This window comes from Belonocnema kinseyi, chromosome 5, assembly GCF_010883055.1.
Source record: "Belonocnema kinseyi isolate 2016_QV_RU_SX_M_011 chromosome 5, B_treatae_v1, whole genome shotgun sequence".
Classification (NCBI taxonomy): domain Eukaryota; kingdom Metazoa; phylum Arthropoda; class Insecta; order Hymenoptera; family Cynipidae; genus Belonocnema; species Belonocnema kinseyi.
Window position 1 is genome coordinate 111,990,113 of NC_046661.1, and position 14,042 is coordinate 112,004,154.

The 14,042-nt window shown below is 28.7% G+C and overlaps 1 protein-coding gene across 1 annotated transcript in view; it reads left to right on the top strand.

The window, feature by feature from the left end:
- The window catches only part of LOC117172784 (tyrosine-protein phosphatase 69D), a 52,771-nt gene extending 39,656 nt beyond the window's left edge, over nt 1-13,115 (top strand). The window contains exons 8-11 of the mRNA XM_033360995.1: nt 1,597-2,608; nt 4,923-5,210; nt 8,043-8,471; nt 11,498-13,115. Of these exons, the coding sequence (XP_033216886.1) occupies nt 1,597-2,608; nt 4,923-5,210; nt 8,043-8,471; nt 11,498-11,578 (1,810 nt within the window). The 3' untranslated portion in view covers nt 11,579-13,115. The remainder of the gene's footprint in view (nt 1-1,596; nt 2,609-4,922; nt 5,211-8,042; nt 8,472-11,497) is intronic.
- Nucleotides 13,116-14,042: the final 927 nt, after the last annotated feature.

The following is a 14,042-nucleotide window of genomic DNA, read 5'->3' on the forward strand; positions in this document are numbered from 1 at the left end:
TTATTTACAAAAAAAGTTCTTAGGTTCAAAAAAACATTCAGTGAACTGAAAAACTGTGGTCGGTAATATAGGTATTTAGCTGTGTCACATGCCCTTAAATATAAAATATTTCAATATACCTGAAAAAATACGAACTTTCAACGAAATGCGTGAATCAATGACTAAAACAGCTATATATATTTTACTAAATAATTGAATTTTCAACCAATGAGATTAATTTTCTACCATAAAAAAACGATTTTTTTAACAAACTACATATATTTTTCACCAAATATAATCTTCTACAAGAAAGAGGATTTTTCGACAAAATGCGTATATTTTTAACCGAAGAATTAAACGTTCTTCCAAAAAATACGCATTTTCAACAAATTAAATTTTTTTTGTTTCTCAAATTTGTAAACTAAAAAGATCAATTTTTAACCAAAAATGATGTAGTTAAATTTTTATGGCGTAGAATTAATTTTAAACAAACAAAAAAATTATTTCTACAAAACAGTTTACTTTTGCACAATATAGTTCAATTTTTGTACCAAATTGTGAAATTTTCAAGCCAAAAAACCGGATTTTCTGTAACACATTTAAATTTTGAACTCGATAATATGAATTTTCAACAAAAAAGTTCATTTACAACCAATCAGTTTAATTTAAAAAAGTCAAATTTTCATTTAAAAAATAATCATTTTTGACAAAAAAAAAAAAAGAAGTTTTAAACTAAAATTATGATTCTTCAAACAAATTTTAAGGCAATAGTTCATTTCCTAACCAGGGAGTTGAATTTTTAGTCCAACAAGATGGATTTTCAACGAAAAATCTAATTGTTAATATTTCAACCAAAAAGATTTGAATCTAAATTATGAAATAGATGAATTTAACTAGACGGATTAATTTTAAACAAAATTCCTGAGTCTTTAACAATTCAATTTTCCAATTTCAACTTTCAATCAACAAAGTTAGATTTTCTTATGGAGTTCTATTAATTCAGTTAGCATTTAATTAGAGAAACGAGAAAGCGGAAAATACTGTGAGGCTGCTATAAATAAATAGGAATTTCGATCATTTATAGACTAAAAAATAACACGTTAAATAAAAATTGAAGTCATTTTTAATACGCATGTAGGGTATTTAAACTTTTAATTTGATAGCAGCGCCATCTGACATGCGAATTATCGGGTATGTAAAAGCTATTAGAGTAATGTAATGAAAAAGAGGAGTGAATATTAATTCATTTTAATCAAAAATATTATACTGAGGTCCAAAATTAATTATTTACTATAAAATTCTTGTTAATATTGAATTCAAATTCTAAAGTTTTTCGCATCAGTTCCAAATTGGTGGCGCTATCGTAGCTACACAACATACGAGGCCTGTCATTATACATTCACCTATCCCTTCAGCTTCTAATTATGTTACATAAATCAATATTACCATTGTTTGAGTTTTTCAATTTACGGAAATAAAGAATGTTTTTATTTCAATTTAAATGACAAATGACAAATTCAGTATTTGAAGTATTTAAAGGTGAAGAAACCGGGCATTGAAAAACGTAAGAGAGCAGTAATTGCTTCAAAATTTCTAATCGACCTTTCAATCTGACAGACATCTTTGCAGAAGCCTAAGAGGTCGTCATCAGCTTGTCGCAGCCAGTCCACCAGACATGCCACCAATCCCAAAAACAGACCTCTTCCAATCGTACGTCGACCGTCACCGGAACTCCGATTACGGATTCCAACACGAATTTGAACTCCTCCCTGACAAATTCACCGACCGAACAACCCGAGCCTCCGAACTTCGCGAAAACCTCTACAAAAATCGTTACCCCGACATCAAATGCTACGACCAAACCCGAGTTCGTCTCACCCAAATCGACGGAATTCTCGGCTCCGACTACATCAATGCAAACTTCGTCCTCGGTTACAAAGAGCGCAAGAAATTTATTTGCGCCCAAGGCCCCATGGAGAATACAGTTTGCGATTACTGGCGCATGATCTGGGAACAGCATCTCGAATTGGTTCTGATGCTGACGAATTTGGAGGAATATTCAAAAACAAAGTGTGCCAAATATTGGCCGGATAAAGGTGAAACAAAAAACTTTGGCGACATTACAGTCGAGCATGTGAGGGAGAGACCGTTTTCAGATTACGTTGTCAGGGAATTGAAGATGTCGAGAACTGGGGAGAGAGAATCAAGGACGATTGTTCAGTATCATTTCCTCGTTTGGAAGGACTTTATGGCCCCAGAGCATCCGCACGCAATTCTAAAATTTGTCAAGAGGGTGAACGAGGCCTATTCGCTGGAAAAGGGACCGATTTTGGTCCACTGCAGTGCCGGAGTTGGGAGAACGGGGACTCTGGTCGCTTTGGATTCTCTTCTGCAGCAGCTTGCTGAGGAGGGACAAGTCTCTATTTTCAATACTGTTTGCGATTTGAGGCATCAGAGGAACTTCCTCGTGCAGTCGCTCAAGCAGTATATATTTATCTATAGAGCCCTGATGGAAATGGGCCAATTTGGAGACACGGAGATCCAGGCGTCAATGATGAAAGCGGCGATTGAGAGACTCCGGCAGAGAGAAAATGGGAAGGAGAAGTGTCGAATGGAGGAGGATTATGATGTAAGCTGTTTTTATTTATTTTTTCTATTTATTACAATTTTAGGGTTGATACAAGACCTGGGAATTCAGGATATAACAGGGAATTTCTTATAAATTGCACCCACCCTTTTTTAAAGAATTCCTCTTTTCAACGTTTGCAAGAAACTTTTTCGTGTTTGATTGAAAGGCAATTATTTTTAATTAAAAATTCGACTATTTGATTGAAAATTTAATTATTTTGATGAATGTTAAACTATTTTCTAAGTCATGTTTTTTGCTCGAAAGTTGAACTACTTTGTGAAAACTTTATTTTATTGATTGAAAATTTAACTAATAGTTGACATTGCTTTTTTGGAGTTGAAAATTAATGGTTTTCAGTGAAAATTCATCCTTTTTATTTGAAGTTTAAACCATTTAGTTGAAAGTTTATCTTCGTAGATTGAAACGTCAAATTTTTGGTTAAAAAATTATGTTTTTTTTTTTTAAGTTAAAAATTCAAATGTTTTGTAGAAAATTAATCTTTTTGGTTTAAAAGTTCATTCATTTTATTGAGAGTTCGTCTTTTTGGGTTAAACATTCTATTATAATAGTAGAATATTCACTTCTTTTGTAGAAAATTCGTCTTTGGTTTGAAAATTCATCTCTTTCAGTTCAAATGTCATCTTTATTGGTTAAAAATGCAACTGCTTCGTTACAAAATAATCTGTTTTAGTTGATGATTCAAGGTTGAAAATACATATTTTTTATTTGAAAATTCAAGTATTTCGTTAAAAAGGTATATTTTAGTGGAAGGTTGACCTATTTGGTTGAAGATACATATTTGTAGGTTGAAAAATCTACAATTTAGTTAACTTTTTTTTTCTTTCTTGTCTGAAAAATCAACTATTTTGCTGAAAATTCGTCTTTTTGGATGAATTCAACTGTTTTCGATTTAAAAAAAAAAGGTATTGGTTGAAATATCAATTATTACATTTTTTGTCGATAATTAATTTTGTTGTTGAAAATTCCACTGCTTGACTAAATTTGATCTATGTTGTTAAAAATTCATAATTTTAATTTAAAATGTTATCTTTATGTTTGGAAATTTAACTATTTTGTTGAAAATTTTTTTGTAAATTTATTTTTTCATCTCGAACTGTATCCTTTTTACTAAGAATTTGATCCATTTAGTTAAAAATTCATCTTTCCAGGTTGAAAATTTAACTCTTTGATTAAAAATGAAATTTAAAAAAGTTATCTTCTTTAGCCAAAAATTCGAATGATTTGTTGAGAATTCGTCTTTTTGTGTTGAACATTCGATTGTTTTAATATACAATTGAGCCTACCGCGATCAAAACAGGACACGCTCGAAATGCCTTGGTTTCAGTTGGTCTCTTGGTTATTCTCGTTCTTCATTTTATCAAGTCGGATTTTCAATTTCTTTTAATTAAGAGATGCTTGAAAAAAATTGAAAATCCGACTTGAAAAAATCAAGAACGAAAATAACCAAGAGGCCAGCTGAAACCAAGGCATTTCGAGCGTGTCCCGTTTTTATCGCGGGAGGCTCAATTGAACTATTTATTTGTCATTTAACTTTTTGATTAAAATTCATATTTCTAGTTGGAGAATTCCATTTTATTATAAAGAATTTGCGTTTTTGCCTTAAAAATAAAGAATTTGGTTCAGTCTTTTTTTTCTCTATTTTAACTGAAAAATCTTTCATGGTTAATTACTTAACTATTTTGTTAAACAGACTTTTTTTGTTCGAAAATTAACTTAACTATAAATATATCTGTTTTGTTTAAAAATTTGACCATTTAATTAAAATCAATATAATTAATTAATTAAAATTGAACTATTTCGTTAAAAATGTAACTATTTTGTTGAAAATTCAACTAGTTTTTGAAAAAGTCATCTTTTTTGGGTGAAAATTTAACTGTTTTGTAGAAAATTCATCTTTTTGGCTTAAAACTCAATAATAATATTAATTAGAATTATTTGGAATTCAGTCATTTTTTAAAAGTCCCTTATAACATGATTATAATTTCAGAATTAAAAAAATTCATATTAATGGATGAGAATATATGTACAATAAATTGTTGGCTAATTAGCCTGTGACTATAAGAATGATTAAAGTTGAATAGAATTGACTGGCATTTTTGAAATGTAGACTTGGTTTTTTTTTTTTAAGTATACTTGGAAAAACCTGGACAAGTCATGAAATTTTAAAACAGGAATTTTGTAGCAACCCTGCATTTTTTAGGGTTAAAGCTACCTGCAAGTGCAACCGTATATTTATTTCTTGTTAGAATCTATGTAACCTGTTTTTTACTTGAAGGGTCTCTTTTTCCTGCAGAAAATCCTTGCGGTCTTGGAAGACAGAAAGTCTTTCTCGGTTGGTGGAGCCGAGGAGAATAAGAGTAAAAATAGGGATGAGTCCGTGATACCTTATGATAGAAATCGGGTCATTTTGACGCCTGTACCTGGGAGAGAACACTCTACGTATATCAATGCATCGTTTGTTGAAAGTTATGATAATTCTGAATCTTTTATTATTACGCAAGATCCTACGGAGTTGACAATCGCAGATTTTTGGAGAATGATTTCGGAACATTGTATCTCTACAATCGTCATGCTTTCGGATGTAAGTATTTTTTTTTATATTCTACTAATGTCTGAGTAAAAAACAAACTCCAAGGGTTTACAACAGAACCTGCAAATGACAAGCATAACACTTTTTTTTGAATGAACTGGAAATGTGAAATTAGTTTGGTAAAGCAAAAAATTTCCTGTTCATTTTGTCGACATCTTTTGCAAAAGATAATGATTTAGAACTTTATGCAATCCTTTTATTACTAATATCCATTAATTCAATAAAAACTCGTAAATTTTAAATTGCAGCTTTATAAATTATCATAATAAAATGATATAAGGTTTTTTGGCTATTTTGGTCATGTATTTCGTTTTATAATAAATAGTTATTTAAAACTAAAATTAAAACCCCATTGGATATAAAATTATAGAATAATATAAAATATTCATAATTCACAAATCTTGACAATTTTATAACAAGAAATTTAATTAATGTTCTGTATGTTTGTAATGTTAGCTTGTAAGAGCTAAAATTATATACACATCTCCATTGTTTTAGTTACATCTATAGTAAGACTATTCTATAATTTGATATCGAATGGGTTTTTAAAAACCTACCTTAGTTTTATTACTACAATCTTGGTCGAAAACCGTAATATTAACTTACATTTATCAATTATGTTTTGAGGTTCTAAATTTTTTTACTGAAAAATGCTGACAAAATTTTCTATTGCTTGAAATCGTTCTAATTTAAATAATTTGAGAGATTTACGTTCAATATTTGTGTTTTCAAATTGAACTTGACATTTGTACAATTTTCAAATGAAAGCCTTAATTTAAATCGATTTTAAACATTTAAATATTTTGAAATTCTAATAATTGCAAATTGAAAGCATAATTAACTACAAAGCAAATTATTTTATGAATTTAATCGTTCAAATTTTTACTGAAATCAATGGAACTTCAATTTGAATTAGTTTGAAATCTTATGATTTTATACTGAATATCTTACCCTTTGTGCGTGAAAAAAGTACCCTATGAGCATGACAAAAAGTACCCTTTGTTCTCTATATTTTATCCCATGGGGGATTTGACAGCGTTGCCGCTGGATCGGGAAGCCTGGAAAACCGAGAAATGGCTGGGAAAAACCAAGAAATGACATTGAATTTATTTTTCGACCGGGAATTTTCCAAATTTTTTGAAGAAAAAAGTCTGTCTATCTTAGATTTCAACCGTTTTTAAATAATTAGTTAAATTGTTATCTTCTTCAATTATTGTATCATTCAGTTTAGAATGCGTAAATCGAAAATCTTCGACTTGAAAAATTTTCCATTTTAAATTTTAACGGTACATTTTACTTTAAAGAATTTAAAAATGTAGTTTTAAGGACTTTTGCAACTAACAATTAGAGGCTTTTAAAATCGAAGATTTTTCTACAAACATTTTTGGTTGATCAATATATAGATTTTAACGTTAAAAATGAAATTGTTTCAATTGTTAAGTCTTATTAGGTAAACAATAAAAGCCCGATTAAAGCTTTATAAACTATTTTCAATAAAAATATATCTTTAAAATAATATATTCATAATTAAAGGCTTTTATTAAATTTCAAATATTATTTCAGTCTAAAATATTCCATTTTGAAACCACTCAATTTGAAATTTTTTTAATTAGAAATAAGAGAAATTTCTTCATATTTATAAATATCTGACTGTTCGTTTAAAATCCGTAATTATAAATTAAATAAACAAAAAACTAAACTTTAAACGTTAAAATTCTAATTTTCAATTAAAAGTGTCTTTATTAAAAGTCAAATTATTGAATTTTGATGTATTGGTCACCTATAATTCTTAGAAAAAATTCGAGTAGCTTGAAGTAATATTTAGAAGTTTTCAACAAATCAGTTTAAAATTTGAAATGATTTCGAATAATGTAAACGAAGTGTCTACGTGTAAGGACAAAATCCGTCTTTTCTTACCAAAATTGCGGTGCAAATAGTCCACGACCTAATTTGAAACCAAATATTATAGTTTTTTGGCAGATTTAGAACAAAAAATTTAGAAGCTTTTTAAGAATTTTGAAAGGCTTTAGAAGAACAACAAAGATTTACTAGGAAAATTGAAAATGATTTTGTATTTCGAAAAATTAATTTTAAGATAATATTTTGTTTCAATGTAGAAAGATTGACAAAGTTATCAAAAATTAATGAGGAAGATTTTCAGGAAAACTTAATTTGGCAGGATTTCAAAGAAATTGTTTTTAAAACTCTTAGGAAAATTTCGAATCATTTTAAAAGATGCTTAGAAGTTCTGAAAAAAATTGTTTAAAAATTTAAAATTTGAAAAAATGTGAAACAACATGTAAATATTTCAAGATTTTTAAATAAAATTTTGAACCATTTTAAGGATTTTTTATTATACAAAATAAAAATAATTGAGCTTTTCATTTTAATTGATCAAAGTTTAAAAAAATTAATTTGGTACTTGAACTGCATTTAATTTAAAATTAGTCATTTGAAAAGTGTTAGTAGCTTCTATTTTATACGTATAGAATTATCGAGCATTTGAATGCAACATTTTTTAAATAAAAAACTTTTAAACTTGAATTTTAGAAGTTTGGAATTCAAGAGTTTGACTTTTAGTGCTTTAACTTGCACCGCAATTTTTATTACTTCAAATGGGAAAAATGTTTGGCTTTAGAGATCGATGTTAAAGATTTATTGACTATGAAAAATGTTTGCGAACCAAAAAATGACCGGAAATTTGTTTTCTTGGATTAAAACGGCCATCCTGTTTGAGGTCTACAATAATAATAATAATAATAATAATAATAATAATAATAATAATAACAATAATAATAATATCTGTTCCTTTTTTCATTTCAGTTGAACGAGGGATCGAGAAAATGTCCTCGATACTGGCCAGATGACGAGACGATGTACGATCACATAAGGGTGCGATATATTCAAAGCGAGAGCTGTCCCTATTACACAAGGCGAGAGTTCTGCGTTTCGAATACAAAAGTCGACGAGAATATCGTCGTGACACAGTATCAGTATCACGGATGGCCTACAGTCGAAGGCGAAGTTCCTGAAGTGACTCGAGGCGTCATTGAGCTCGTCGATCAGACCTTTTTGAATGGCGCTGAAAATACTGGGCCACTGGTCGTGCATTGCAGTTGTGGCTCAGATAGGAGTTCCATGTTTGTAGCCCTTAGCATATTAGTTCAACAACTCAGAACAGAAAAGCGAATAGACATATTTACCACGGTAAAAAAACTCCGGTCGCAGAGGCATGGAATGATCGGGTCTTTTGTAAGTTTTTCCATTTTATTATTTACCAATTTTGGCATAATTATATTGTCATTTTTAGGCCCTCTTTCAGGGAACTATCAGGATGTCTAGTGGACCGGGAAACCGTTTTTTTTTTATTTTTATTTAGGATCGAGAATTTTTTTCTTCTATCTCAATATCTACTTTTTTTATGTTTTATTTTTTTATTGTTCAGTTGAGAATCAGAGAGAGAGAGAGAGAGAACAATATCATGGCTTCACATGTCGTAAATGATACCATCAAAGTTTTTCGTTGATTGCTCAAGTTCTTGCAATGTTAATATGAAATCAAACCATCCAAATTTTGTGCAAAATACACGGCGTGTTTACATTATAATAATTTTTCTTTGGAAATGCCAATTATCTATGCAAAACAGCTACCTAAACTTAAATGGTTCAAAACTTATGAATCTTCTTTGAAATCTAACGATTTTCTAATAAAAATTTCCGTTTCTGACAAAATAAAAGAATACAATCCGAAATTGTTCAAGCTTTTAAATTTATTATTTAGAGTAAATACCATTGGAATTAAATCTAATGATTAACAACAAAAAATACGTATTTCAGGCGAAGCACAATTAAATAACTTCAAGTTGTTGAAAAATCGTAAATATTCTTTAAAAACTAATAATTCCTGATTAAAAATACCAATAAATCTCCAAGTAAATTACTAACATAGCATTTCAGAAAATTGTTAAAACTGTAAGTTTAATTTTTAAATTCAAATGTTTTATTTTGTTTAAAAAAAGCGATTTCCGGTGCAAAACGCTACATACATAAATCAAATATAATATTATATATCGCCCTTATTTTATAAATTCAGATGTTGTACTATTTTATTTTTTATTTCAAAAACTACTTATTCAATTGAAAATGTTATTATTTTGTTGAAAATTCAAAGATTTTTTCAAATCACGTTTTTGTTCGAAATTTCAACTGTTTCGTCATAAATGCGAGAGAAAAAAATGCGAAACTGTAAGTTTAATTTTTTAATTCAAATGTTTTATTTTCTTTAAAATAAGCTATTTCCGATGAAAAATGCTAACATACAATATTATAATTCAAAAATAATATTATAGAATATTATATATAGCCCTTATTTAATAAATTCAAATATTTAATAAATTGATGATTTTTTTAATGCCAATTTTCGATATAAAACTGTAAAATTGTTTAAAAAATTACATTTTTTAAATCTATGTTTTTTAAACTAAAAATACATTTTCGGTGTAAAAGGCTAATTTAACCGAAAGTTGTCGAAAATCCGGAATCTTGATGATGACTTTTATTAAAAAATATATTGATTTTTTAGTCGAAAGCAAATCCTTTTTCATTGAGAAGTCTAGTATTATATTTTTGGTTCAGAATTCATCTAATTTGTTTAAAAATTGTCTCTATTTGGTTGGAAATTAATTTTTTTTTAATGCAACTACTATATTGTTAAAAACTCATATTTTTTCTTGAAAGTTAATTCCTTTTAATTTAAAAGTCTACTATTATATTTTTGGATGGACAATTTATTTTTTGCTACTACCCGAAGAGAAATTTCAAGATATTAATTCACGTAACTACTCCTTGATGTTCTTGCGCAAAAGTTATAATAAGTTCAAGGAGCAGTTCCATGAATGAATCTCTTAAAATTTCTCTCCGTGTAAAGTTGTCTTCTTTGGTTGAAAATAAATACTTCTTAATTTAAAATTCTGCTGTTATATTTTTGATTGATAATTCACTAATTAGTTAACAATTCTACTATTTTTATTCAAAATTAAATTTTTGTATTGAACATTCAATTTATTTTCAGTGTCTGCTGTTATATTTTTGCTTCGGGTCAAAAATTCAACTATTTTGTTTAAGATTCATATTTTTGGATAGAAAATTGATCCTTTCGGATGGAAAATTTATCCTTTTACTTATTTTTCGATTGAAAATGAATCCTTCTTGATTGAAAAGTCTGCTATTATATTTTTGGTTCAGAATTAGTCTAATTAGTTCAAAATTCTACTATTTGCTTCAATATTAAATTTTGTTGGTGAATTTTTTTGGTTGAAAATGATTTCTTTTTATTCATTATATTTGGTTGAAATTGTATATATTTTGTTGGAAATTCGTTTTTTGTTTTTTTTTTTTAATCCAAATTTGTTGTTGAACATTAGTCTTTTTGGATAAAAAATTCGTCCTTTTTGATTGAAAATTGCATCTTTTGGTAGATAAGTCTCGTTTAGTTGACACATTCCTTATGGTTAAGAGTTATTTCTGTTTAATTGAAAAGTGTAATGTTATTTGGTTGAAAGTTTCATTCTCTTTTCTTAAATTCTAGGACTTTCTTAAAAAATTATCTTTATGGTACAAAGTTTTTTTTGTTTATAAGTCGACTATTGTATTTTTGGTTCAAAAATCTATCGTTCAGTTGAAAGTGTTATCATTTTGTTGAAAATTCAACCATTTTTTTTTTTAAATCACGTTTTTGGTGGAAATTTTAACTGTTTCGTCGAAAATGCGATAATTTGGTTGAAGATTTATCTGTGTAGGTTGTAAATTAAGCTATTTCGTTGAAAATCTATCTTTTTTGGTTGAAAATTCCATTAATTTTTTCAAAACCCTACATATCTCGGCTTGAAATCTTAGGAATATGTTACCTGCAATAATGTTGTTTAAAATAATGTATTCCTCCGTTTTTAGAGCATTTAGTGCTGTGAAGTCTGAAATCGATTTTACAATAATTCACATTATATATTTTACTTTGGAGTTCTAAAATGTTAAATTATTTTCAAAATTCATATAAAGCGATTAGTATTGAATAATAATTATTATAAACGCTTAACAGTCAATCGGAAAAAATGTATTTTTTGACAGGGAAAACCGGGAAATTGTCCAGAATTTTTTAAAAAATTTGAGTGGGCACCCTAAGAATTTGCAATCTAAAGAAACATAGTCTTTCTGGCGAGACAAATTTATTTAACTAAGCCCTATTTAATAATATTTAATATCCGATTTTTTTTTTAATTCCAGGCACAGTACGAATTCCTGCACCGGGCGATCGTGAATTACTCGGACCTACACAATCTTGCCGACGACGAACCAGCCTCTTAATGAAGGGAGGTGAAAGGTTAGGCCCGAAGGACTCTGCAATTATTTTTGCTCGCGCTTTAAATCACGTCACCCCTTGATTGGCGCCAAAAAGAGGCGCGTTTATCGCGTATTCGATATGCAAGGAACTCCTCGATATTTATAAAAATAAGGATTAAGGAACGTACCTTATCTACCCTTAAGACACGAACGAACGACCGTGATCCACGAAAAAAAAAGCCAGTGCACGAACTCCTTAAATCGAGATGGAGCAATTGTTGTTATTAAGCTTCTTGTATTATAAAAGTAACTCTTTTTTAGTTCGATATTTGTCTCTACGAATGTGCGCGTATTTTCGAAAATTCCTTCACGACTCTCGCTACTTTCCATATCCAATTTCCAATCGTTGTAAAGTTAGAAAAGAAAAGGAGAGTGAGGAATTTTTCTGAGATTAGCTTGTTCTCGGATTCGATAATGGAATTTTCAAAATTAAGATCAATTAGAATTTAAAAAGAAGCACTTTCGATTCTGAAGAATCCAAAGTTTTCAGTAATAGATCAAGGGAAAAGAAGTTCAATATTTAAGTTTGAATTTTGACATTCAATTTAAAGTGTTTAATAATTGAAGCATCACGTTTTAAAATTGGACAATTTTCCATTTCGAATCCTTGTTTTTGTTGTGAGCAACGCGAATTTTGTACGTGGAAACCGAAGACTTTAACGAAGTCCTTGGAATTAGGAGAACCCCCGGATCGAATCTCGCCCCCCCCCCCAAGTTACCCAAGTCTCGAGTGAGCCTATCGATAATATCGATTATTCAATTTTTCCTCGAGGCTACCGTTTTTACAGTAACTAAGAAGGAAGCCCAAGAAGTCAGAAATCATCGATCATCAATCACCTAAGAAGAAAAGAAGAAACTGATCAGTTGATAATTATTTTTCGAGCTATCTACCGTCAGATATTGTAATTTGTAATTTCGTAATTTGTAATCAGTGGTTTTTTTACCGAGTGGAGAAAGAGAACTTTAATCAGTGACTAGATGCAAATGTTGATAACTACCTTATAGTTTTACTGATAAAAGACTGATATCTGTATTATGTGCACGATTTGTGAGCGCACAAACCGCTTTAATTGTTATAAGTAGAATTCGCGAAAGAAACTTTTTTGCTCTCTATGAATCGGACAGGAACTTACTTTTATTCAAGAGTGGGAATTTATTTCAACTTAGTTTGGTTCTCCCTTTTTTGGACTTTGAATTTGTAATTTTGAACTCTCGCTCGATCGAAGTGCCTCTAGGGAACTGCATAGATTACGTAAAGTTTTTTTTTTTTTTTTACTCTAAACCTCCTCTATTAGGGTCCGTGAACCCTCCTTTCGCTTATCATACGTTATGTTTGATGAATACATTTATTTCATTCATTTATTTAGGGCGATACAAGATTAACCTAAGATGATTTGGATGGAAGATTTTTATTTTAAATCAAAAACAGTTCAATTGAACCAAAAAGAGTGATTTTTTAACCAAATAATTGAATTTTTATCCAAAAAAGATTTACTCTCAACAAAAAATTGCATTTTTAACAAAAAAAAAAAAAAGATGAAAATTCTGCGAAAAGAGATGACATTTCAAATTAAAATGTCGAATTTTCAAAAAGAATTGAAATTTTAACCAAGAATGACGGATTTTCGAAAAATTTGCAACCAAATGTTTGAATTTTTTAAATTGAAAAGATAAACTTTTGACCAAAAAATGGAATAGTTAAATTTTCATTTGAAAAAAAATCATTTGCAATTAAGAAAACGAATTTTCTTAGAAAAAGTTGAATTTTTAACCGGAAAATATGAGCTTGCAAGCAAAAAGTTGCATTCTCAAACTATCAGTTGAATCTTCAACCAAATAGTTACATTTTTATTTAAAAAATAAAATTATTTTGGAAACTAAAAAGATGACTTCAGCCAAAACTGTAATAGTTGATATTTCAAATAAAAACGATATTAATTAACAATCAAAAATAGTTGAATTTATCCAGCAATAACGAATTGTCAATAAAATGCTTGAATCGTAAACTAAACCAGATTAATTTTCAACAAAAGAAATGAATTTTTAAGAGATAGTTTCTTTTTCGACCAAATAATTGAATTTTCGAACAGTTTATTGAGTTTTTAAGCCGAAACAGATTAATTTTTAACCTGACATTTCTCATAAAAAAATGAAGGTTTTAATCAAACAAAATTTTTAAGTCAATAAAGATAAAAAAATCCATGAAATTATTGAATTTACAAGGCAAAACGGCGAATTTTTCATCAAACAGGATGACTTTTATATAAAGTTGTCAAATTTTCGATTAAAAGTATTAATTTTCCATTAAAAAAAACACACCATCTTTAACAAAATACATGCATTTTCTACTAAAAATAATAAATGATCAACTAAAAATTAAACGAATTTTAAAGAAAATAATTAATTTTAACACCAAAAATGAATTTGC